Source organism: Molothrus ater, chromosome 13 (assembly GCF_012460135.2).
Source record: "Molothrus ater isolate BHLD 08-10-18 breed brown headed cowbird chromosome 13, BPBGC_Mater_1.1, whole genome shotgun sequence".
Taxonomy (NCBI): Eukaryota; Metazoa; Chordata; class Aves; order Passeriformes; family Icteridae; genus Molothrus; species Molothrus ater.
In genome coordinates this window covers 1,925,030-1,950,125 of record NC_050490.2, presented here as the reverse complement: position 1 = coordinate 1,950,125, position 25,096 = coordinate 1,925,030, and the positions used below count along the sequence as shown (strand labels likewise).

The window sequence follows — 25,096 nt, the reverse complement described above, 5'->3', positions numbered from 1 at the left end:
AGATAACTCTGCCAAAATTTAAGTAAAACCCTGCCAAAACCTGGCAAATCTAATCTGAACTTGGGCAGTTCCAAAGCTGCTGGATGTTGGCTCTCTAAAAGGAGAAGAGCTGCTGCTGTGTCTTGGGATGACCTCGAATGTGACTTGTTGGGGATTCAGAGCCTGGCACAGGGTGGATCTGGGGTGTCAGCAGCTTTTAGGAGGTGCTGTGGGGAATGATGTATGTTGTATGATATTGATGGAGGGTTGTAGGAAAGAAAGAAGGAGCAGGGCAATGGAAGTATGAAGGATTTTCTCACTTGGAAAATACTGGTATACTTAGGAACAATTTCCTGCCAGAAAGCTGTGGCCAATGTCTGTCTTAAACGTTCCTCTCATTGATTCATCCCATTTCCTCCTTGCTCCTCTGCATCATCCTCTGCGTAATTCCTCTCTCTCCTTTGATGTTTTCATCCCCCATGTATTTGTAGATTATGGCTGTGTCCCCACATAGCTGTCACTGAACCAAGCTATCCATATTTAGCTCTTTTAATCTCCTCTTCCAAACCAATCCCCTCAGCCTGTTATTTTTGTGCCTCTTCTTTGAACTTCCTTCAGTTTGTCTCTTGTGTCCTTTTCTGTCATGAATGGACTAGTGAAAGGTGTCCCTGCCCGTGGCAGGGGGATGGAATGAGATAAGTTTTAAGGTCCCTTCCAAGCCGAACCATTCTGGGATATTAAGATGGCATCTTGGAGATGATCCCCTCTAGGTCACTGAAAGGATCACCTTGTGGTGGTGCTTGATTGTTTTATGTATGTCTGTAACTCCATATTCCCCCGGTTTTCTTGCACAGGGACTCTGAATGTGAGTGGGACTTGCTTTTGGCCCTCTTTGAGGCCTTGGAGCACAACCCAGTGCCACAGCTTTGGCTGTTGTGGAAGGTCCAGCTGTCCCACACCACATTCACAGCTTGGTTGTTCAAAACACCCCCAAACAAAGCCCATCTTTTACCCCACACTCCATCTCTTCTTTCTCAGCTCTGCTCTGAAAACACCAGGGCCTTTTACCACATCATCTCTTGTGCTTTATGAGTATAAAAGTTGGTTTCTTAGTGGTGTAATAAAACCACATCCCTGCACGTGGTTGTGTTGTCTACCATGGGTCTGCAGTGACAGAGTGGTTGTGGTGGCTTTGTCCATTCTCACCTGGAAGTGGGCACTGGCTTTTGGGATGGATGTGGACAAAGCTGGTTCCTGGACTGTGCACCAAGCAAGCAGAAGAATCCATCCTAGATGAGACAGGTCTGAGCCCAGCTCATTTTTACTTCAAGGCTTGGATCCATTTTCTCCCTTCTATATTTACAAGAATCCAATTTTGTACTGAAATGATTTGTAAATCCCAAGCTGTCTCCCCTCTGACTGATTCCTATGTATTGCAGCTTTTCAAAGGTAAGGACTTTGTGCCTGGATAAGCATTAATTAAAAGTGATTAAATTATTAATGCTCTGAGTTTGCATGTAGAGTTGTGGGTGTGTGTGCACATGTGGCTGTGCCCTAACATGAATTGCTGGAGGCCTAGCTGCCACATCGTCCATGTTTTAGGGGTTTAGATTGGTGAGACTGAGGTAGAGGAAAAAATGGGTGAAAAAACTGAAGGAAAAGTTGAGGCAGGCAGGTGGAGTTGTGTTATTCCCTAACAGAGAGCTGGGCTGCTGTGCCAGCTTCTTTCCTCAGCCCTGACCTACCAAGTGTCAGCTTTGGCTTGCAGTCCTTGGTTGGTGATCCTTGCCAAGGTTTGTTGGTAACTTTTGTGTACTTGCTGTTTCCAGGAGCCTGCTATTTCAGCCTCTTTCAGACTCATCTCTTGATCTGTTGGAGTGGAGATTCCAAGCTCTGCAATATGTTTTTCATCCCTAGGCCACCATCCCTAGGGTGGTGGGGCCCATGTTTGGTGCGCAGGATGCTGGCCAGTGTGCTGTGTAGCACAAGGCAGACCCTGTAGGCAAGTTAAAGCCACTTGCCATGAAAATCCTGCTTTTTCATCTGATTTCTCATGCCTGCCTTGCAGATTTGGGTTTTAGGGATGTCTGTAGTTTGGCTGTTTCAGCCTCTGTGTCATTTGGCCAGGTTTGTGGAGCTGGTGGTTATCAGATGGCTCTTAACAGTGGCTGGAGCTGCCAGTGGTTTGTGAAAGGTCTCATAGATTTGTATCCTCCTTCCAGGAGATTGATGCACTGAGGCACTGTGAAACCTTTTATGTTCTCCTTTGCCTGCTTAAATGTGCTGGTCAGCAAGTGCTGTTAATGGCAGCTATTGAGCACTGCTCAGATCCTCTGCCTGGTTATTTTGGTGGAAAGAAAATAAGCAAAAGCAAGACTTTCCCTCACAGTGGTTCTTCCACATAGAAACCTGACTTGCAGCAGACATGGCTGGTGTCAGCAGTGCAGGGGATGCTGGAGGGTGGAGATGTAGGAAGCAGCAATATGAGAAAACCAGCCATGCATCTGTGATGGTTGGTTGTGTTGACAGAAGGGTGGGTACAGGTTGTGGGGTGTAATGGGAGACCTGGGTTCTCAGTGGGAAGTCACTTGCTGTCATCAGAGCTTTCCTGGTCAGGCAGCACTGCCAGAGATGAGGATGACAGCTGACCATGGCAGCAGCAGTGCTGAAGAAGGAGCTGGAGGCTGGGTTGGTCATTGTGAAGGATGCTTGTGGCCATCTGTGGTCAGGCTCTGTTTCTAATAGTCTCTGCTCTCCCATGACCCAGATGCATCTCCATTGCTTTTCCACATGGGATCTTTCCCCTTTTCCCCACCAACTGAGCTGCTTCACATTTTAATTCAATAAATGAGGAGACCTGTGGGATATCAGTGCTTGATGATGGCTGAATGGAGACCCAATGACATATGGTGGGACCAATGCACAGAGGTCCCAGCTTGGATTTCTTTCCCGTGTCTCTCACTTATGTCACCTGTCCCCTTTCATCACTGCTCTTCACTACCTCTCTCCTGCTGGAGACACCTTTTTTCCCTTCCAGGAGCAGATCTGATAGTCTTGTAAGTGGTTGGAGCAGGTGACTTGGTGCCAGCACGTCTGCCTTGGATACTATTCCTGGCTTTATTGGAGACACGGTAATATGCAAGACTGTGCCTCTGCGGTGTCTGCCTCCTCTTGATCTCAAAACGCTGCAAGCACTGAGATAAGACAGGCTGTGTTCAAGCAGTGATTTTATTCCCCTCTCCTCTGCAGAGAGAAAGCAGCTCCTCGTAAGTCATGCTGGGTTGTATTTGCATTTCTCCAGCAGTGTGGCTGAGGTTGATAGCATCCAGCTGTCTGCATCAAATGGGTACTTGGATCAGCCCCCATCACTGGCATGGTGGGAGGTTGTACCTCCAGTGTCACTGGTGGGATGGCTCACTCCGATATTCCCATTAACTGTGGCCAGGTCTGGTTTTGGTGGTGCTGGTGGTGGGGCTGGGAGCTTTATGCAGATAATCCTCTTCCAGGTTTTGGTTCCTGTGGCCCACTCACCTGTGGCCAGAACAGACTTGCTCAGCCAGGTCCACCCCAAAGTGCCCAGATGAAAATGAGTCTGAGTTGGGAATGTGCTGCCAACCCCAGCCTTGGGCTGCATTGTGCCTGCCATCCTTTTGGCCACCATCTGCTCTGGCCATTCTGCAGGGACTTGCTGGCCAGGGAAGGTGTTTGCATGGATGGAGGCAAACCCCCTCCTGGATCTCAGAGCTGGAGCACAGGTGCTTGGCACAGCCAGGAAAGGACACAGAGGCACCTTTTTGTAGGTAGAGCATTCCCATTACACCTTGGCATCGACAGCACCACAGCTGGGAGATGCCATAAATCCCAAGTCTGATGGGTGGAAGCAGATGGTGATGAGCACTGGGAACAAGTTGTGAAGGAGAGTGATGGGGAATTGGCCTCTCTTGGAATGTTTTTAGGTGGATGTTGAGAGCCCTGGGGCTGGGAAATTGGGAATATGCTCCTTAAAACTCCTTACTTCCCACCTGAATTGCCTGGCTCTTTGGTGGTGGTGCTGGCCAGGAGGTCCCATGCTCACTTGTCTTCTCTGGGGAGCAAACTCAGGGAGTGCAATGCTGAGCCCACTGCATTCTACACAGATGGAAGCACATGGAAGCATTAATCCTTCCTTGTGGCATTTACTGCGTCTTGGTAAGCGGGGGCTGTCACAAATGTCAATCCCTTTTTCTTGGAGCAACTGCCCTGTTGCCCTGTGGGCTCAGATTTGCCAGCTAAGGAACCCAATATATTCCCCAAGTGTTCCTGTGGCCTGTAGAAATAACTGGCTTTGTTTATTTGAGCTTGTGTTTATCCAGGGAAGGGAGACTTTTGTCTAGAACAGAATCCTTTTTTCACATCTTGATGTCAGCAACCTCAGCTTCCTGCTGCAGCAAGAGGGGAGAGCAATGGGCAACAGCATTGGGATCAATGCCCCAGACCATGCTCCTGGCTCCATCCTTGGACCTGACACTTGTGCCACCATTATTTCCCTGCATGTAGGTGTTTATTGGAAGCTCTTGTTGGCTGCTTTCTTCCTGGAGAATTCCAGCCAGCAAACAGTCAGTGTTAAGTGGCACCTGCACTGTTTGGGGAGGGGATCTTCTGGAGCCTGTTGCATGTGGCCTGGGGTTAGGTACCTCCAGTGTGTTGGGATGATGTGACTGGGAGCTCTGCTTACAGGTGGATTTAAGGTGGAATTGTAGACATGGTGGGCACCAGAGTGAACAAAGGGATTTTGTATTCAGGCTCTGCATACCCGGCTTTGGGGGTGAGATCAGCAGAGGGGAAGAGGCCCTGTGGTGCTGTGGTTTGGGGGTCTAGAGATGCCCACTGAAGATGCTTGTCACCTGGGTGGATCTGCTCCCTGGGGGTCTCTCACCAAGGAGCTGGAAGCTAATGTTCCCAGCTCCTACTCTGAAAAAGCAAAGCTGTGGGGCATGTAGAGACAGACCAGAACAGGAGTGAGAACATCAGAGCACCCAAAGGTTGAGCTGAGCTGATCATGGGACGTGTTGAGAGCAATACTCTTGTGATGGAGCACCTTTGGTCCATATTCTGTCTCCTGACACAGAGTCATGAGTTTGTGACTAGTAACAAAACTCCCTCTTGGCTTTTCTTGTTTCTGTGTCTGCAGGAGTGAAAGGACCTTGTAGGTGAGAAAAATGGTACATGTGCTGCATAGCTTCTTCATGTGGGGATACACTGGAGCCTAGAACCAGCTCACATGCTTTGGTGGTCTCACCCTGAGTTCTGGCTGACAGATCTGGGGGTGCCCTGCACCTTCACATCCTCTCTGCCCTTGGAAATGCACCACAGATATCTCTGCTAGTTGCTCTTCTCGGGGCTGTTTGCTTTTGGCTTTTATCACTCCAAAATGCATTTTTCTTGCCTGACTTTTGTTACTGAGGACAAACCAAAATTCTCATAAATATGAATGGGTGGTCTAGATGACATTAAAACCAGTGGGGTGTTTTTATTTCTGGTTTGCCCTCTTCTCACTCTCTCATTAATAATTGCTGCTGTTCTGTCCCCTTGAGGGCAGCTGATGCACTAACCAGTGCTGCTCTGTGTGCATTTCTCCATGCCAGCACCCACTGGCTGTCCTTCCCTTCATGTGGGACCCCATTCCACCTTCCTGGGGGAGGCTGTAACGAGGGGTAGGTTTTAATTATCCCCCAGAGCCTGGCATCCCACGGCGCCGTTGGCATCACTGGGGACTCTGGGTGGATTTGCTTTTCCCCCAGCGAGCAGAGCCTGTGCTGGCCTCTGCCGCCCGGGCTTGGCTCCGTTCCACTTCTGTCCTCGGCGCTGGTGAAAGCACGTTCCTCGTGATGGGAAAGCCTCCGCCACAAACACAAAGGGCTTTCATTAGGGGAGGCAGCGGCGGGCGGACACGGATGGCCAGCGCTGGCACACAGGAGCTTCACCCCATCTCACTCCCACAGGGGTGGCTGCAGACACACCAGGTTCCTCCAGCAGCAGTCAGAGTGCAGCCAGTATTTAATCTTAGAGCTTACCCAGCATGGAAAGAGAAATAAATTTGATTTCTGCAAGGGATATTTAGGGCCCAAAAGCAGTACTGGGGGGGCGGGGGGGGGGGGGGGGGGGGGTGCAGGGGTGCAGATGGTACAAGGCTCATTTTTGGAGCCGGGGATCTCAGTTAGGACAGCCCTGGAGGTGATGTGAAACACACTGCTGTGGGGTGTGAGTGCTGCCCACCACCCCCAGCCAGCATTTCCCCAGGCTCCCTCTCTCCCTCCGAGGGGAAGAGCAGCCAGAGGAACTACCCCATGATATGTAGGGCTCTCCCAGCTATCCTGCATCTCCTGACCTTGCTCAGCAGGCAGGAGGGTGAAAAGATCATGACAACGAGAGATAAGGGACACTTTGAGGGGGAGGTGAATTTCAGGGGTTGATCCATGTGTCTTTTCCTCCAGCATGGCTTTCAGTTGTTTTTTTTGGTTATGTCCCAGTGGAGAACCTCTGCTCCTGCCCTCACCCTTGAAGAACCATCCTGAACCTTTTTATTTTGCTCTGGAGCTTTGGGCAAGGGAGCAGGAGAGCCGCCTTGTCTCCCCACGGCTGCTGAAAGAGGCTGTTTATTACAGGGCAGGGTGAGATATGAAATCCCATCAAGCCGCCTTGCTTATTAGAGATCTCAGTGAGCTGCTTATTATGCACCATGGCATAATGCAGATTACGAATGTGACCGGGCGATAATTAGCAGAGCTGGAACTGTAATTAAACGCTCCTGAGCTGCGCTGTGGTTTCTGTTGCAGAGTGGAAGGAAGCTGAACGGTCTCAGCAGGTCTCCAACATGCACACACAGCCTCCACTCCCCGGGCAATGGGGGAAAGTGATCCCTGCCACTCCCTGGGCTCTTCCTGCTGCCCACCCAAGCCAGGCAGCCCTGCCTGGTTCTTCCCTGGCTCTTCCTTTGCTGGTGACTGATTTGTGGTTTGCAGAATGTGGCATTGAGGAGCCCCTTCAAAGGAGCCTCATGCTTCCTTGGAGATTCTTGCCCTGGATCTGCTGATGGGGTTGCTGTGTTTTGGGGGGTGATTTTCCTGTGGGAGTCTTCTGGAAGCTCCTCTGGCAGCCTTCTGGGGTGGTTTTATGCCAAAACCACCCTTCTTGAATCCCATGGGGTGCAGTTGGGCCACTGGCCTAGTGGCAGCCTTGGAGGTGGATGGTCTGGAGATGGGCTCCTGGGGAATAGATGGTTCTGTTGCTGGGAGATTGGAGGTGGTTGTGGATGACAAGCTGTGCTGCTGGGGAGGGGACTGTGGGGTCCAACCACTGCTGTTAAAGACCTCCAGGCCATCTTTAGTGCCAAGTGGTCTGCATGTTGCTCTGATGAGCTGTCTAGAGAGAGGATGTATGCAATACAAGGAGAGGGCTGCAGACAGAAAGTGCTTTGTGTTCTGCTGGAAAAGCAAACCCACTTGCCCTATCAGAGCCAGGATGCGATATCCTCATCTTTGCTCCTCTGCCTAGAGATTTGTGTCACCAGGGATGTGGAGAGAATCTGTGGGTCAGGAGTTGGTGGGGAGATGTGATGCTCCAGGCACTTGCTGTGGTTGTGGGCACCCTATTGGGTGGGGCAGGCTGGGTTGGACATGCAAGGTTCTGCTGGAGTTGTTTCCCTTGCTTGAAGGAGGGAGATGTGTGAGCAAGAGAGAGAGCAGGCAAATTTGGCAGCTGGTCAGGACCAGGATGGGAGTTAGCAGCAAGGCTGGCCTGGTGCCCATGTCCACACTTGGTAACCACAAACTTGGGCTCTCCAGGTCTATTGTTTTCCCTCAGAAGAGTTTTAGAGGGTCTGGGAGTACAACTGGGTGCTCTAGAGGAATCTTTGCCTGCTTGAAACAGGAACCCAGGTTAGCACTTGCTGCAGATGTGATGGGTTTCCTCAGTCTGCTTCGCTTCTGAGGTAGCCCAGTGTCTAAAGATCACAAATGGTGAAGAGAGGAGGTCTCAGCTGAAGAGGAGCCGCTCGCCCCTTGCTGCAGGTCCTGGCAAGCCAAGGCATGGGGGCGGCTGGTCATGGCTGGCTTGGCTGATGAGCCCCAAAGGAGGAGAAGGTCTGCACCTTGCCTTGGCCAGCCACAGAATCGGCCCATCAGCCATTACTGCTGTAATCTGCTTGCGTGGCAGAGCGGCCAAGGGCCTTGGCTTCTCAGCAGCAGGGTTGCTTGGCTGGGCTTTCACTTGGCATGTTGGCTTGTTGGCTTTCCAAGCCCGGCTCTGGCTGTGGGATCTGGTTTCTGTGTGCAAAGAGAGCACAATGGCTGGATCAGGCTCTGAAGCAGATACTTGCATAGGGAAGAGGGATATGATCCAAGTGCCTGTGTCTGCAGGTGGTCACAGGGTAGTTCTGGAAGGAGAGGGATGTTGGTTTTCATGGGTGCGGGAGGGAGTCTGCTACTCATTTGTCCTGTCCTGCCAGTTAAGCAGAAGCTCTTCTAGTGAGCCATGGGGTCCAAAGTCATTGACTGCATTAACATCTGAGCCATAGCCAAGAGGCATCCTCACCGGGCATGATTACAGAAGCTGTCGGGGAAGGAACTTGCCACGAGCTCTTTCAAGCAGGAGCACAGATATCTCCTGCACAAGGACATTTGGGTGTGATCTCTGTGACTACAGAGCTCCCCAGGGTTACATGGGCATGGGCATGGGCATGCCAGGGCAGCAGAGCCCTTCGAGATCCTTGTCCTCTGATGGGGTGTGGGACATGAACTGAAAGTGGCAGTCCTGAGCTTGAGGTTCTCCAGGAATCTAAATATCTGTTGATACTTGCTCTCCCTTCTGTGTTGCCAGCAGTATTCCTGACGGTGACCACATTTCTCTTTTTCCCCACAGATGGAATCTCCAGTCTCTACGCCCGCAGTATTGCCCTTGCATCTTCTCGTCCCCGTCGTCAACAACGACATCTCGTCGCCGTGTGAGCAGATCATGGTGCGCACACGCTCGGTGGGGGTGAACACCTGCGATGTGGCCCTGGCCACCGAGCCCGAGTGCCTGGGCCCCTGCGAGCCTGGCACCAGCGTCAACCTGGAGGGCATCGTCTGGCAGGAGACAGAGGATGGTGAGTGTCACGGGGGAGTTGTGGCAGTCCCTTCCTTCCCATGTCCCTGCTGGGATGTTCTTTGGTGTCTCCTGGGCTTTCCTGCCACCAGTTGGGTGGTCAGGACAGAGGAGCAGTGTGAGAGCAGTCCATAATCCATCCAGTAAAGGGAGTAATGGGCCAGTACTTGCATCAGCCCCATGTGTTGCGTTATCCCTTTGCCCAGACAGCAGGCAAAAATCTAAGCTGCATTTCTCTGCCCTTTGACAAGAGCTGACTTGTTTTGGAGGTGCCAGGGGAAAGGCCGTGCCAGCCAGGGAATTCGACAGAGTTGACTTCATTTTTTGCTTGGCAACCCGCAGGTCTGTCACAAAAACACTCAAACCCTGGGAGGTGGCAGAAATCTCCTGCTGGATTAAAAAACCCCAGTGGAGCTCTCAAAATCAACTCAGTGGGAGATCAGCCTCTCGGCTCTCTTGCCAAGCCAATCCAATCTTTTTTTTCCACTGGAGCTCATCTCATCCGTGCACAGCTTGGTTTGCTTTCCCAGGTCCTTTGATGGGTTTTCGTTGCTCTTGGGACTCTGCCAAGGAATGCAGGGATGAATAGGTGGCTCAGTGGCCCATGGCAAGCGCTGGAACTCGGCCTTCCCTCTAGCCTGAGTGGGATGCTGGAGTTTTCTGCCTTGGGAGGCACAGGGTGAGCTCCTTGTGTTTGTGTGTGGAAGCAGAAACAGTCCAGAAGCACAAAGGTGAGAGAGAGCAGTGGTGGTGGAGGCTGGTTGTTGGGTCATCTCAGCCAGGTATTCATGTGCTCCTCTTGGACATCTGCTCCCACTCTTCCATTGCTGTTCTGTGCAGAGAATGAAGCTGTTGGCCTTTATCCCAGCCACTCCTCACTGACGCTCTGTTATTGGGGATGGAAGCTGAGCTGAAATCTCCATTCCCATTATCTGCTTCCAGTGAGGTTCTCTTCTTGTCCTATGCTTTGAGAAGTTGGGAGTGGGCCCAGTTTGCATTTTCTCTCTTCTACTGGCAAACTGGTATTGCTTGGCACAGGACCAAGTGCTGCAGTGGCTGCTGATGTGAGCACCGAAGTTGTTGCCCTTGGAAAAAGCCTATTGAGAAATAGCACCTGAGCTGTTTGGGAAGAGAGCTGTGGATGGACCATGCCAGGGAAGACTGGGGTGTCTAGCTTGGGATGGGGACCTTGGCACTCTTCTCCTTTACCATCTGTTCCATATAGGAAAAAAATCACCCTGGTTGAGGCAGCTGGGAGCTGTAAGTTTGTTTTTTCTGCTGCTTCAAAGCAGAAGGATGTCACATATAAGACCTGTGAGAAGAAACACAAAACAGGAGAGTTTGGAAGTCCTGCTCTGCACATCCCAGGGCCAGGGAATCTGCAGGGTGGATCTGCTCCAAAGAAATTTGTGGAAGGTCTGCACTCATCTACCACCTCCCCAGCACTGTGTGATCAATGTCTCCAAGAGCCTGGCCACTTTGTAGTATACACCACCTTCAGCTGGGGAAACTGAGGCACAGCTGGGCTGGGTTTTGGGAGACACAGCAACACAGAGGAACATTGGCACTCTTCACTTGTGGGGCTCCTCCATCTCCCCAGCCCCATCAGCCTACTGTCCTGGTGTGCCTTCCCTCAACCCAAAAGCCCTGGAGCTGCAGAGTTCCCTGAAAATCCCAGGACTGCTGGAGAGCCCCATGGGCAGCAGCAAAGCTGAGGAGAGCTTGGACTTTGTAGGGTGGTTTTGGGTGGAAATCAGAAGAGGGTCACAGTGGCCGTGCCAGGATGGATGAACTGAGCATCCCTGAGGCAGGGAGCACAGAAACATCTCTCCCTGCCAGTTCCTGGTTGAGAGGCCTTGCCATGGGAGTGGTTACTGCTCTTTTCTCCTGCTCCTCACCCCACCGTGGAGCTCCATGCCTGCCCCTCACTTCTGCAGCCACCATTTCAGAGCATGCCTTGGAGGTGTCCTGTGATTTCCCACAGCCCAGATATTTTTAGCCTGTGGTAATTCAGTGAACTCGCACAGAGATGCTTCTCTGCCAGCTGCTGATGGTTGCCACTGTTGGGAGCAAGGATTTCACATCCAGTCCTGCACAAAAAGCCCTGATACTGCCTTTGGTCTCTTTGGGTCTGCTGCGTGCCTTGGCTCCAGTCACACGGCATCTCTTGAGTGTAAAGGCAGGGGGGGAGCCAGCCCTGTTTTTTGCCTGGCATCTCTCCCCTGCCTTCCCCTTGTCAAAGATGGAGTCAAGGGTGGTGCTGGATCTGGCTGTTGGAAGCTGGAGCTTGTGAAATGTTCAGGGATGCAGCAGCCATCTCCCCTTGCCCAAAGGATACAGAGGAGAAAGCTACACCAAGGGCATGTCTCCAAAGTCAGATGAGTTGCTTCCAGCATCTGGAGACTCTCCTCAATATCTCCAGAGGGATCAGTTTCTCCCCTTGCTCCTTGAGATGTAGCAGCCTCACTGGACTGCTTGGAAGGACCCCAGAGCAGTGGAGCAGCTCTTGGCTTGAATCAAGTTTATAATCACTGAACTGAGGAATGGTTTAGTTTGAAAGGGACCTTAAAGCCCAGTTCATTCCACCCCTTGCTGTGGGCAGGGACACCTTCCACTAGCCCAGGTTGCTCCAAGTCCCATCCAACCTGGCCTTGAACACTTTTAGGGATGGGCAGCCAGAGCTTCTCTGGGAAACTTGTTCCAGGGCCTCACTATCCTGCCAGGAAGGATTTTTTTTCCTAATATCCAATCTAAATCTCCCCTCTTACAGCTAAAGCCATTACTCTTTGGCCTGTCACTTTGTGGCCTTGCAAAAAGTCCCTCTTCAGCATTCTTTTAGAGATCCCCTTCAGGCTCTGGAAAGGACTCTTAAGATCTTCCTGAAGCCAGCCTGTTCCTCTCCATGTGGGTCTGCAAAATCATGGAGAAAAGCTTCTAAAGCCAAAGCCAAAGCCTGGCAATGGTTGGAAGGATAAGTTGGGCAAGAAGGACAAGTCCATCTGAGATGGGAGCGTGAAGCTCCAGTGAACCTGATGATGTCCTCCCTTCCCTGAACCAACTTTGTCCTGATCTCCCACTAGAAAATCTGCCATGAGTCCATGAGCCTTGCTAAAGGCATCCCAGAGGGCTCCCAGCCATCTGGCTCTGGGCTGTGTCCACCTTCTCCTCCACCATTCCAGGCTGGTGTTGGCCCAAGGTCTGGTCTAGCTAGCACTGTTATTCATGCTCTCCTGCGGCCATGCTGCTGACACTGTCCCTTTGCTGAGCCTGGCTTGTACAGGGATGTGTTTCATCAGGACACTTTCAGTGGGGAGCAGCTGTCTTGGGAGCTCCCCTGGTGCTGCTATGTGTAATTCTGATCCTCAGGAGCTGAGGAACAGGTTAACTGATGTGATCACACCAGGAAGCATTGCTCTCTTGGCTGCCTCACGAGCTGCCAGCTCTCCTCCATCCCCCTCGGTGAAGCTGGCGTCACCTGGCTTGGATCGTGTCACCTTGTCACCTCCCTATGGTGCCACACCAGTGCTGATCCCAGCAAAACAAACACAAACCCTCTGAGCTATGACGATCATGGTGTGGCACCATGGAAAGCATCAGCACACTGGACATCCCTTCCTCCAGCTCCTTGCTGGGGTGTTAGTGGCAGGTTGCCCATGGCTCAGATTTCTGTACTCCAGACATTTGGATTGTCCTTTTGCAAACTTCTCATGAGGGTATGGTGGAGCACAAGCCTGCCAAGGGTTGGCACATGCCAGTGGACGTGTCCTTGGAGCAGGAGGGAAATGCAATAGATAGAATGGAGAAGATGGGAGGGTGAGAGCAAAGACTTCTCAAATACAATGGATAGTGGCTTAGATGCTTCCTCTGCCAGCTCTCATGGGAACCGTGAGGTCTCATCAGGTCTCATGGACTTAGACACCTTGAACTTCTCTTACAGGTGCTTCTTCCTTCTCCCAGTCCCTGTCTTTGCCTCCTCCATCCGGTGGTGTGGCTGGAGCAGATGTTGCTGGAAAAAATCAAGGCAGACAGATCATTGAGCCTCTTAGCTGTGGGTTACCCCAGCTGCAGGCTTCCTTCATGTGTTTGAGTTTCTCCAAGAGTTCCTTGTTAATCCATCAGGCCTCCTGGCATTTCCACCTAAATTTTCTTTGTTGGGATGCTTTGCTCCTGAATTAAGGGATGATCTTTGGACATCACCCAGCTTCCTTGGGTCCCACTCCCCTCCAGCGCTCTGTCCCATGGCACTCTGTCAGATGGGTCTCTGAAGAGGCCATAGTCCTCTCTCCTGGAGTCCAGGGCAGTGATCTTTCTGTGTGGTGCAGTCCCTGGAAAGCAGTTGGATGGCCAGGGACACTCATGCACCATTTGAGCATCCATCCCTGCATGGTATGATGGGATGATGCTGTCTCCCTCTGGCCCTGCCAGGGACACCATGTTCAAGTTTCCTGTTGAGGTTTGATAGCGGGGACTTCTCTGTGAGAAGACACCAGAAACTTCCCCCATGTTGGACAAGGTCAGCTAAGGCAGAGCCTATCAGTGATGGGGGCAGGATTATGTATTTAGGAAGGGGAGAAAAAGCAGCCCCCATTCCCCATCCCCCTGTGCTGTTTGGGGGCAGAAATGGGAGCAATCAGGAGTAAAGTTGAGCCTGGGAAGAAGCCAGGAAAAAGTATTTTAAGGTTTGGTTTTATTTCTCATTACCATACTCTGATTTCATCTGTAATAAATTAAATTAGTTTCCCCAGGGTGAGTCTCTTTTGCCCGTGATGGTAATTGGTGAGTGATCTCTCCTCACTGGGTGAGGTGACAATTATGCTGGACAGCCCTGTGGGTGTCCCCTGTCTCCTGGCAGGAGCATGGTGGCCATGAACAGCTTTGGTGTTGTGTCCCAAAGCCTGGGCACTACAGGTGAGGCAGGATCTCTGCACATGGGCTGGGGTTATGGAAAAGCTGGAGCATCCTGGAAGTAATGCAGCTGGAGGGGAAACAACAAAGATGATTTTAAAGATGATGCAGCTGGGGAAGAAATTAATGGAAGAAGGGGCATCCCAAAGCCAGGGCATCCTGGAAGTGATGCAGGTGGAGGAGGAATTTATGGAGATGTTCTTGGTTGGGCTTGGGGGATTTGTCTTTGAAAAGGGGGGAAATGTGCCTCAATAGAATGGCTCCTGGTGCCCACAGCACCTTGTCCTCCATCTCACATAATCCCAGGATTTTCTCATACTCTGCCTTCCTGAATGGCAACTTTGCACCATCACCAACCCTTAATTTTTCCAGCCAGGATACAACTCTGATGTGAGCACTTGGTGAGCAGGATGCCGAGTGGTTTGCACCCAGATTTGGGTGATAGTGATTCCTTAAGGGCTTTGGAGATGTCACCTTCCCATGAAACCAGGTGGGATGGGAGTTACCCAAGTGGGATTCCTTCTGTTCAGGAGCATCGGCGTTCTTGAAGATGCGAAAGCATTGCTTCCTCACTGCTGCCCTTGTCATGCCTGCTCATCATCCTGCCGTGGGAGGGGGACACAGTGGGTGAAAAAAGCTGCTTAGGATCTATCCTGGGGTTTAAATTGTCCTGGGTTATTGTTGGAGGATTAGGAGGGGATTTGGTATGATTGGTTGCAGCAGTGTTCCAACAGGGAAGGAGACACGGTGCCAGCTCGTTTTGCCCCTTCCTCTTTCATCTCTCTTGTGACTGTGGTGGTTGGGATGAAAAATGCCAGCACTTCTTTCTAATATCACACACTGGCCCCAGGATGCACAAGAGACTCCAGTGGTTTGCCATGCAATTAACTTCAGTGGCTCACGTGGCCTTCTCTGCCTTCAGAGGGGTTGAACTGGCAGGGGGGGCAGAGGGACTGGGAGGGATGGGACCTGGGTTAGTGCTGCATGTTCCTCAGTGGCTGCCAGGTCCTTGGGCAGCTCCTGGGAGGATCCCACAGCAGCTCCCCAGTGGTGTCCTGGGAATGGTGGGGCTGGGTTGGGGTGCAGGAGGCAGCCAGGAGCTTCTTTGGATTTTAAGGAAAGGGGGAGAGGCTCCTGCCTGCCAAAAACTGCTGCATTAGGAAGAACAGAAGGCCACATTCCATGTGCCCTCTTTGGGATGCCTGGAACCAGCATCCCACTGTTCCCACTGATACTTCCATGCATGGGGCTGTGGGTTCCCAGCAGTTGGTTTCTCCCTCAGGTGGTCTCCATCATCACAGCCTGGCCATGTCTTTGTTAAGGCAGGTCCCCAGCACCTTCCTCTGAAGGCAGAGCCCAGCGTCTCTTGCTCACTGGGATGAGCCAGTTGTGCCTCTTGGCCATGTGCTGGCACCATGTCTTCCCATGATCTGCTCGCAACATTTTCCAGGAGGAAAAGGAGAAAGAGAAGGTCTGCATTTCATTTCTCTTTCTGAAGGAGCCCCACGTGTCTGGCCTTGGCTCCATGTATTATCCATGCCGAAGCCTGCAGCTGGCTGCTGGCATAGCACAAGGGGGGATGTGGGCTGAGATTTATAAACATGCTTCAGGCACAGCTGCTCCGGGCTCCCTCGGCTCCATCCATCTCCCAGGGCCGTATATCTTGCTGCACTCATCAACCCTTGCAAATTTTACCTTGCTTGGATAAATGTGCCTGGCACAACAGACTCTGCTCCAGTGATCCATGGCAAGGAGGAGACATTGGACAATGCTGAGGGGTGCTGTGAAGACCCCTCTGCCTCCCAGAAGAGGTGCTGAGGGTCCTCAGCCTCGGCGTGGGTGTGAGCCAGGCAGTTCCTCTTCTGAATTAGTGTGGAAAAGCTGAAACTCCAAGGTTTTCTGAATGCCCAGTGACTTTGCTCTGTGATGGGAGGATGTGACCCCATGGATGGTTCTCCAGATGGAAATACAGGGCAGAGGGATTCCCGTGGAGGTGCTGAAGCAAAGTGGCCCAGGGCAACAGAGGATGATTCTGCCAGGATTGGGTTTTCCTGCCAGGGACAGTCTCCTGGGCAGGAATGCTGGGCTCAGCTTGCCATCTAGTGGCAGTAGCAGCTCGGAGAGTCATGAGGTTCATGGCCGTGCTGGTTCATAGCCCTGCTGGGGCATCTGCAGCTCCACTTTGGGGTCCACAGCCTTGCTAGGAGCTTTCTGCATTTCCCCCAGGGTCTTCCCAGCGCTTTCTCCCTGAAGATCACATTCCCTACCCTACCTGAGCACACATGGAGCCAATTTGGATCTTCGGGTCCCCCTTGAAGGGCTGAAATCCCACAGCCCTTTGGGGGTCACTGGATTTTAACATCCCATGAAAGCAGGGAATGGGAAGAGAGGTTAGGTGAGACATGCCAAGAGAAGGGATAAGCTGGGAGTCTCCAATTCCCATCTCGGTGTCCCTCCAGCCCTGAGCCCAATGTCTTACCTCTTCTGAGAGCCCATGACCACTTGTCCACCCTCCTTCAACTCTAGAGCTAATCTCTTCCTCCTGCCTGTCTTGAGGGGCAGGTTCCTGGCACCATGGGATCACACCTGGTGACACATCTGACCCTTCCCCCCCCCTTGCCTTGCAGGGATGCTGGTGGTCAACGTCACCTGGAGGAACAAGACGTACGTGGGGACACTGCTGGACTGCACGCAGCATGACTGGGCACCTCCCCGGTAAGCGGGTGGGGGGCTCTGGTGGGCTCCTAGTGCTGAGGGCAGATCTGGCCCTGGATGGCCCCCATGGCACCTGGGACACTCTGCCCTGTGCCCATGGGGCTGCCACAGGGGTTGGCATCTCCGCCTTGCCCAACCCAGCTGCTCCCTTGGCTCTTTGCCCCTGCAGGGGACCTCTCTGGTTCCTCTTTATCCGTCAGTGGGGAGAGAAGTCTATGGGATTGGTAATGAGGGGAGTCAGGGGGTCCCCACTGTGCCTTGGGGACAGCACAGCCCAGCACAGCCATCTCTCTGTTAAAACCTCTGTGTCCCCCTCCCTCCCTGCAGGTTCTGTGACTCTCCCACCAGTGACCTGGAGATGCGCAACGGCCGGGGCAGGGGCAAGCGGATGCGCCCCAACAGCAACACGCCGGTCAACGAGACGGCCACTGCCTCGGACAGCAAGGGCACCAGCAACAGCAGCAAGACCCGGGCAGGAGCCAACAGCAAGGGCCGCCGGGGCAGCCAGAACTCCTCGGACCACCGCACCCCGCCCGGGGGCACCGCTGAGGACGTGAAGGCCAGCCCCTCCTCCGTCACCAAGCGGAAGAGCAAACCCCTCTCTGACATGGACCTGAACTCCAGCTCGGAGGACTCCAAGGGCAGCAAGCGCATCCGCACAAACTCAATGGGCTCGGCCACGGTGCCGCCTGCCACGGTCAAGGTGGAGCCGGCTGTCCTGGAGCGCAACTGCCCTTCTCCCATCCTCATCGACTGCCCCCACCCCAACTGTAACAAGAAGTACAAGCATATCAATGGGCTGAAGTACCACCAGGCCCACGCACACACGGATGACGACAGCAAGCTAGAAGCAGATGTGGATAGTGAGTATGGCGAGGAGCCCTCCCTGCATGCTGACATCGGGAGCTGCAATGGTGCTGCTGGGACACAGAAGGGCTCCCTCTCACCCGCCCGCTCGGCCACCCCCAAGGTGCGTTTGATGGAGCCACACAGCCCCTCCCCATCCAGCAAGTTCAGCGCCAAGGTCCCCTGCAAGAAGAAGGTGGGTGGGGAAGGGGACACAGACCTGGGTGCTCTGTCCAATGATGGTTCTGAGGATGGTCCCTCCGTGGCCGATGAGACGAGTAACGATGACTTTGACTCTCTGGAGAAGCGATGCATTGATAAGGACAAGTCAAAGAAGGCCTCTGGTGCTAAACAGGAGAAGATTCCTTCCAAAAGCTTGAAGTCTGCCAGACCCATTGCACCAGCCATCCCCCCGCAGCCGATTTACACCTTCCAGACTGCCACACTGACCACAGCCAGCCCCGGCTCCTCCGCTGGCCTCGCCACAACTGTGGTCCAGACCATGCCCAACAGCCCCCAGCTCAAACCCATCCAGCCCAAGCCAACAGTGATGGGAGAGCCCTTCGCTGTCAACCCTGCCCTCACCCCTTCCAAGGAGAAGAAGAAAAAAGACAAGAAGAAGAAAGAGCCCAAAGAGGTGGAAAACCCTTTGACTCCTGGCAAAGCCTGCAGAGCAGAGGAAGGTAAGAGCCCTTTCCGGGGGGAATCCAGTGAGCTGGGGATGAAAGGAGAGGGGCTGCTGAACGGTTCATCTGACCCCCACCAGAGCCGGCTCGCCAGCATCAAGGCCGAGGCAGACAAAATCTACAGCTTCACTGACAACGCCCCCAGTCCCTCCATCGGCGGGGCCAGCAGGCTGGAGAACACCAACCCAGCCCAGCCCCTGACCCCACTGCACGTTGTCACCCAGAATGGGGCAGAGGCCAGCTCGGTGAAGACCAACAGCCCGGCCTACTCGGACATCTCTGATGCTGGGGAGGATGGGGAGGGCAAGCTGGAGAATGTGAAGGCAAAGGATCCAGAGCAGCTGGTCAAGGAAGGCGCCAAAAAAGCTCTTTTCCCACCACAACCGCAGAGCAAAGAGTCTCCCTTCTACCAAGGCTTTGAAACCTACTATTCCCCTGGCTACCCCCAGGCTAGCCCGGGACCCCTGAACCCCGGCGGGCAGTCTGCAGCCGAGACACAGAGCTTGAAGCTAAAGAAAGACGAGGAGCAGGAGAACCCGGAGGTGAAGGTGAAGAGTGAAGGCTGTGAAGAGAAGAAGGCAGAGCTCGGCAGTGGCTCCAGCCAGCAGCCCTCGGTCATCCAGCAGCGCCCCAACATGTACATGCAGTCCCTCTACTACAACCAGTACGCCTACGTGCCCCCCTACGGCTACAGCGAGCAGGGCTACCACGCCCACCTGCTGAGCACCAACCCTGCCTACCGCCAGCAGTACGAGGAACAGCAGAAGCAGAGGCAGAGCCTGGAGCAGCAGCAGCAGCAGCGAGGGCTGGAGAAGAAGGCAGAGCTGGGCCTGAAAGAGAGGGAGGCGGCACTCAAAGAAGAATGGAAGCAGAAGCCACCCATGCCCCCAACGCTGACCAAAGCCCCAAGCCTCACAGACCTTGTCAAGTCAGGGCTGAGCAAGCCCAAGGAGCAGGGAGGTCCTGATATGGCCAAATCCGTCATCATCCCCAAGCTGGAGGACTCGTCCAAGCTGTCCAGCAGCCAGGTCGCCGAGGGGCTGAAGGTGAAGCTGAGTGAGGCTGGTCACCTGGGGAAGGAGACGGCTGAGACGAAGGCTGGCTCCGAGTGTGGCCGGCAAGCGGAGGTGGACCCTGTTCTCTGGTACAGACAGGTAATGCCCTGCCCTGTCTGCCAGCCCAGCCTCCCTTGGGTTTGCTCCTGGAGGAAGCCACTCACTGGGCTTTGCTGGGGCCATCACCTCAGAGAGCACATGCTGTCCTCTGCTTGTGGTGGGGCTCCATGAGAGGAAAAGGGTGGGACTGTGAGGCCACAGACGAGCTAGGGAGAGCTCAGGGAAAGGGAGTGGGGTTTGCTGGTCTCCTCCAAACCCAGCCTGGATTTGGGACAGGTGGGGCTGTGGAGAGGCAGCTGCTCTGGTGGTTGGCTGTTCTTGTGGGAAGTGGAGGCTACGGGTGGGCCAAAGAGAGCCCAGGGAAGTGGAATGGGGTTTGCCAGTCTTCTCCACACACAGGCTGGTTTTGGGACAGGCAGGACCAGGGGGAGGCAGCAGCTGTTCTGATGGCTGGCTGTTCTTGCAGGAAGCTGAGCCCCGGATGTGGACCTACGTGTACCCAGCAAAGTACTCAGACATCAAGACAGAGGATGAGCGGTGGAAAGAGGAGAGGGACCGAAAGTTGAAGGAAGAAAGAAATCGAAGCAAAGAAGCCTCATCCAAGGAGGACGGGAAGGAGAGCACCAGCTCCGAGTGCAAGCTGACCCCCACTGAGGAGGCTCGCATGGTGGGGAAGGACCCCAGGCCCAGTGTCCACGTCCCCGTGTCCTCACCCCTCACGCAGCATCAGTCCTACATCCCGTACATGCACGGCTACTCCTACAGCCAGTCGTATGACCCCAACCACCCCAGCTACCGTGCCATGCCCACCGTCATGATGCAGAATTACCCAGGTAGGGAGCTGGGGGCTTCCAGAGGTGTCCATTCCCAGCTGTCCCTGCTCTCAGGGTGGGGGGTGGCTGTGGGACATCCTCTCACACACATACAGAGCCACATGCTCCCGCTGTGCTGGCCGAATACTCCAGGTGCCCTGACTGCTGTTTTTCCCCCAGGATCATACCTACCCTCCAGCTATTCCTTCTCTCCGTACGGGAGCAAGGCATCCGGCAGTGATGACAGTGACAAGTCCCGAGCCAGCCCCAGCGTGAGCTGTAAATCCAGCTCGGAGTCCAAGGCCCTGGACATCCTGCAGCAGCATGCCAGCCACTACAAGAGCAAATCACCCACGGTGAGCATCAGCAGGGCTCTGGCTTCACCCAGCTCTGTGGGATAGTCCCTAGATCCTGTAATGAGGGAGCAGCTCCGTTTGTCATGTGGTTTTGCTGTTTCTGCTGCTGTGGGGGACCTGCAGCCATGGATTCCAGCATTACAAGTCCTTTGGGATGGACCAGCCAAACCTGTGCCCCAGTGCTGGGCCATCTCCAGGCCCTGCAGCAACCAGCTGACACTTGTCCTCAACCCTGGAGCTGGCAGCCGGGATGTGGGCACTGTCCCCATCCCATGGCTCCTCCTGGGCTGAGCTGGGAGATGGAGGTTGGACACAGTGAGGAAAGAGTGGCCCTCAGACAGGCCCTGTGTCCTCCACATGGCTTTTGGCCATCCCACCCCATGGGCAGAGGCAGAGGGAACATCCCAGTATGTGCCCCGGGGTCGCTGGTCATGTCCCTCAGCACGTGTCTGCTTTCTCCTCCCCAGATAAGCGAGAAGACGTCTCAGGAGCGGGAGCGCAGTGGCTGTGGGGTGGTGGGGGGCAGTGGGAGCTGCAGCAGTGTTGGAGGAGCAGGTGCAGGGGAGAGGAGCGGTGACCGGCCCCGCACGTCGCCCTCGCAGCGCCTGCTCTCGACGCATCACCACCACCACCACCTCGGGTACTCGCTGCTGCCAGCACAGTACAACCTGCCCTATGCAACAGGTGAGAGTGGGGCTGGGCTGGGGGGGAGCTGCACCTGCCCTTGGGCCACGAGACCCTCCCACTGTCTCCGAGGGCCCTGCCTAGCAGCTGCTAACACCTCTTCTCCCCGTAGGTCTCTCCTCCACAGCCATCGTGGCCAGCCAGCAAGGCTCCGCCCCGTCCCTGTACCCGCCTCCCCGGAGGTGAGAACGGTAAGGCTCCGCTCCTGCCGCACCTCCCGTGCCGGGCCGGGCCCCAGGTGCCCGGGATGGGCGCTCACGGGATGCCCTCGAGGGTTTAGGGTTTGCCCGTGGCTGTTGGGGCTCGTGGGAGCTGACTTGCCCTTGGGTCGTGGCAGGATGTGACACACCAGGATGCCCGGGCTGTACAAGATGTGTGACTGGCTCACATGGAGAAGCGCTGGAGACTCCTTTAGACATCAGTTGAATGGTGTTAATTGTACTGCTTGACGTTCCTGCCGTGATCTGAGGCAGACTCTGTCTTCTCCCCTCGTCGGACACACACTGACTCCCCACCCCACCCCTCTTTGGGCAGTGGGTGAGCTGGTACCTGCGGATATATTTATTCTACTTAGCACCAGCACTTGGGGTGGAGGCGACTCACTTGCCTGGTGCATATGAAGAGGAAACAGAAGCACTGAGGTTTCTTGATGAATTTGGGACCCCTGCCGTGTCTCTGTGAGCTGCTGCTTCACGATAGGACTGGGGGCAGGCGGGGACTTGGAACATGGGGCCGAGCCTGCCGTGTGGCCACAGTCTCAGGAAAGGAAGGAAGGACTGGCTCACAGAGCCTTGGCGGGTGTCAGGGGGCTGGTGTGAGCCAGGTGGGTGGGTGGCAGCCTGGCTGGAGGCAGCTGTGGGGCTCTCCCAGTCCCTCATCTGGTCCTACACCCCACAGCACCCACAACTCTGTGCCTGTGGGCAGGAGCCGCCAGCACGTGGCCAATGGCCAGAGTGGGGCTGGGGAAGCTCTTGGCCTCAGCAAAGCAGCCTCTGCCCTTGGGGGCTGGGGCTCTCTGGGGCTGGGGGCAGAAGGGGACAGAGCTGGGGGCTGTGTCTGTCACCCCACAGGCTGCCAGGGCCCCCCAGGCTGTGCACGGTCCAGACCTGCCTGAAGCTCCTGCCTGTAGCTCCTGCCTGTGGCTTTTGCTTTGGTTTCGGAGCTGCAACTCTGCAAATCCCAGCCTTTTCTCTGCCCCACTGTCACAGGCAAGTGCCCCCCAAACCCTGGGGCAGCACATCCTGCTGTTGGGGGCGCTGTGGCTCCCCTTTTCATCCACCTTTTGCTTTTAGGGCAGCTTCCCCAGGCCGCAGGCAGGGCGCAGCAAGAAACAAGCACACTTAGGTTCTGCCAGAGGCATGTGGGGCCGTGCTGGTCCCCGCTCCAGCCTCGTGCCAGGGCTGGGGGCACCAGGTCCTGGAGGAAGATGGTCCCCACTCCTGGCTGCTCCCAGCTCTGAGGACAGGGGCTTTCTGGTCCTCTGCCCCCAGCCCCAGAGCGGCTCACCCCAGGCCGACACTCTACCTCGGCCCCGCAGCGGCCGGGCCGCCCCGCCCTGCCCCGCCTCTCCCGCTGCCCGGCCGGGGGACAGGGGCCATCGGTCTCAGTTGTGTGTGTCCGTGTTGCACCCGGCCCCGAGGGCCGCTGTACGGGGATGCTCTGCCTGCTGGGCTCTGTACATACTGTAAAAAGCAATTGTTTGAAAGCTGTTGTTTTGGGTTTTGTTTTCTTTCCCCGTTTCTTCCCCATCCCACTGTACCCAGTTGGAAAGGAGGTGCTGGCTGCTCTCAGCCCGGTTCAGGTGCTGGCAGCACAGTGGCCCCAGCCTGCTCTTGTTGTCTGACTCATTTTTCTTCCACTCTTTGTTGTGTTTGGAAGGAGACGGGGCCGCGTGGCCCGGCACGCTCCGCAGGGACAAGGTGGGTTGATGGACCCGCCCCGCACCCGGCACAGAGCCACCTGCAGCCACGGGAGCGGGGACTGGTGGGCTCGGGCTGCTTGGGAGAGCCCCACATCCCACCCGTGGAGGAGTGTCCCGCTGGCTGCTCCTACCTCCAGCCCCGGCCAGCCCGGCACAGCCGGGCTCCCAGCACGGCCGGGGCCCACAGCGGCTCCAGCGGCGCAGAGGAAGTGCCTGGGGGTGTTGGGGGTGCCACAGGCTTTGCTGGCAGGCGGAGGGGCTCGGGGGGCTGCTCCCCACCTTCCCAGTTGGGTCCCAGTTGAGTCTCCCTTTAGGTGTTAAATGAAACAACAGTTTATGCAGAATAGGTTTGAGGTTTGACGTTTTCCGGGTTCTCTGGGCCAGCTGCTGCCCACGGGGCCACCCCCAGCCCCGGTGTCAGACCGTTGGTGTTTATAGCTCGTTTCCATTGGCGTTGCTGTGTTGGGTTTCATTTCAGTCTTCCTGACTCTGCCCTTCTGTAAAGTGTACATTATTACCAAGTTCCTTGTTTTTTTATATATATATATATATAAATATATATATATACAATCTGTACTCTTCTTGCCTTTGTACATTTAGGCAAGGAGGGAGAATAAATCTTTTTAAGAGACAATCACAAACCTGTGAGGGTGGCTTTTTCTTGCTGTTCCCCCAAGTCTGGTCCTTTTTCCCTAAAGAGTGTGGCCAGTTATTTTTGGGGGTGGGAGAGGGGGTTCCCCCCGTCTCAGGCATCTGAGAAGGCTCTTGGTGCTCACTGGCTCCTGGATCCACCTCTGCCCAGCACTCATGGCTCTGGTGGGTGCTGCAGCTGAGCTCAAACCTGGTAATTGGAGGCAGAACCCCCCAGGGCTGAACCCCTGGGCACCAAGGGCCTGCCCTACACCATGGCCTCAGGGTGCAGGAGGTACAGGGCAGAGGCACCTTCCACATTTTTCAGAGGTGGTTTTGGAAGGCGTTTGGTGATCTTGGAAATCCACATTTGCCCTCCTTTACTTGAGGCAGGATGGGAGAGGATTTGAAATTGTCAGAGAAGCACATGCAGTGGCACAGCCTCCAATCTCCAGCACAATGACGAGCTCAGATCAGCCTCACTCCAGCTCCTGTGACCAGAATCCTACATGTTCCAGTCACTTTCACCAGTAAGAAGCAGCAAAGTGGTTCCCATCCCATCAGCTGCGATGTGCCAGCCTGGGGCACCATGGGGTGGCAGCCAGCCACTGGCACGTGCTGGGACACCCAGGAGTCTCGGGCCAGAGTTGGGGCAGCTCCAGCTACAAGAAGGGATAAAACTGCACCCTTCTCAAGCCAACAGCAGCACTCAGCAGTTTCAGCCAGGAACACCCATTCCCAAGGGCTCCTCTTTCAGAGGACAGCCTCTTTGATTTTAAACTGGTAGAGGGTCTAATGCCCTGCTGGAGGGAGCAGAGCTCCTTTCCCTCTTGGTTTCATGGAGGTGAAAGAGGGCAAAAGAGACCCAAATTTATGATTATTTATTCACACACACTCATATCCCAGCCCCACCTCTCCCTGACCACTCACAATGGTGGATATGGAGTGATGCAGGTCCAGCTTCCCAGTAGAATAATCCATGAAGGGCAAGGGCACAACAGGAACAATCCCACAAGGAGCCAGGCCAGGAAGAGCTGAGGGCATGGCCCTGGGCACAGCCCAATTCCCTGGGGCCTGCCAGACAGAACAAGCCCAGATTCAGGGACAGTGCCATGGGACAGAGACAGGGCTGGGCTGAGCCATGACCTACTGCTGGCACCATCGCCCCTTCCTGGAAAAGCCCCTGGGTGGGGAGAATATCCCAGCACCTGCCCCCACACAACCCTTTGGTTTGGATACAGCCATTGGTGGCATCTGAAGCCTTGAGCTCATCCCTGTGGGAAGATGAGTAGGAGCAGAGGTGAGGGCTTGGGGTTACTCCAGA

At 54.7% G+C, this 25,096-nt stretch overlaps 1 protein-coding gene across 2 annotated transcripts in view; it reads left to right on the top strand.

The window, feature by feature from the left end:
• ZNF609 (zinc finger protein 609) overlaps window positions 1-23,783 on the top strand; it is a 62,322-nt gene extending 38,539 nt beyond the window's left edge. For both annotated transcript variants that reach the window (XM_036389563.1, XM_036389564.1), the window contains exons 3-10: window positions 8,878-9,103; window positions 16,635-16,722; window positions 17,050-19,408; window positions 19,836-20,202; window positions 20,362-20,537; window positions 21,005-21,221; window positions 21,334-21,412; window positions 21,559-23,783. In XM_036389563.1, the coding sequence (XP_036245456.1) occupies window positions 8,878-9,103; window positions 16,635-16,722; window positions 17,050-19,408; window positions 19,836-20,202; window positions 20,362-20,537; window positions 21,005-21,221; window positions 21,334-21,407 (3,507 nt within the window). In that variant the 3' untranslated portion in view covers window positions 21,408-21,412; window positions 21,559-23,783. The remainder of the gene's footprint in view (window positions 1-8,877; window positions 9,104-16,634; window positions 16,723-17,049; window positions 19,409-19,835; window positions 20,203-20,361; window positions 20,538-21,004; window positions 21,222-21,333; window positions 21,413-21,558) is intronic.
• The last annotated feature ends 1,313 nt before the right edge of the window (window positions 23,784-25,096 follow it).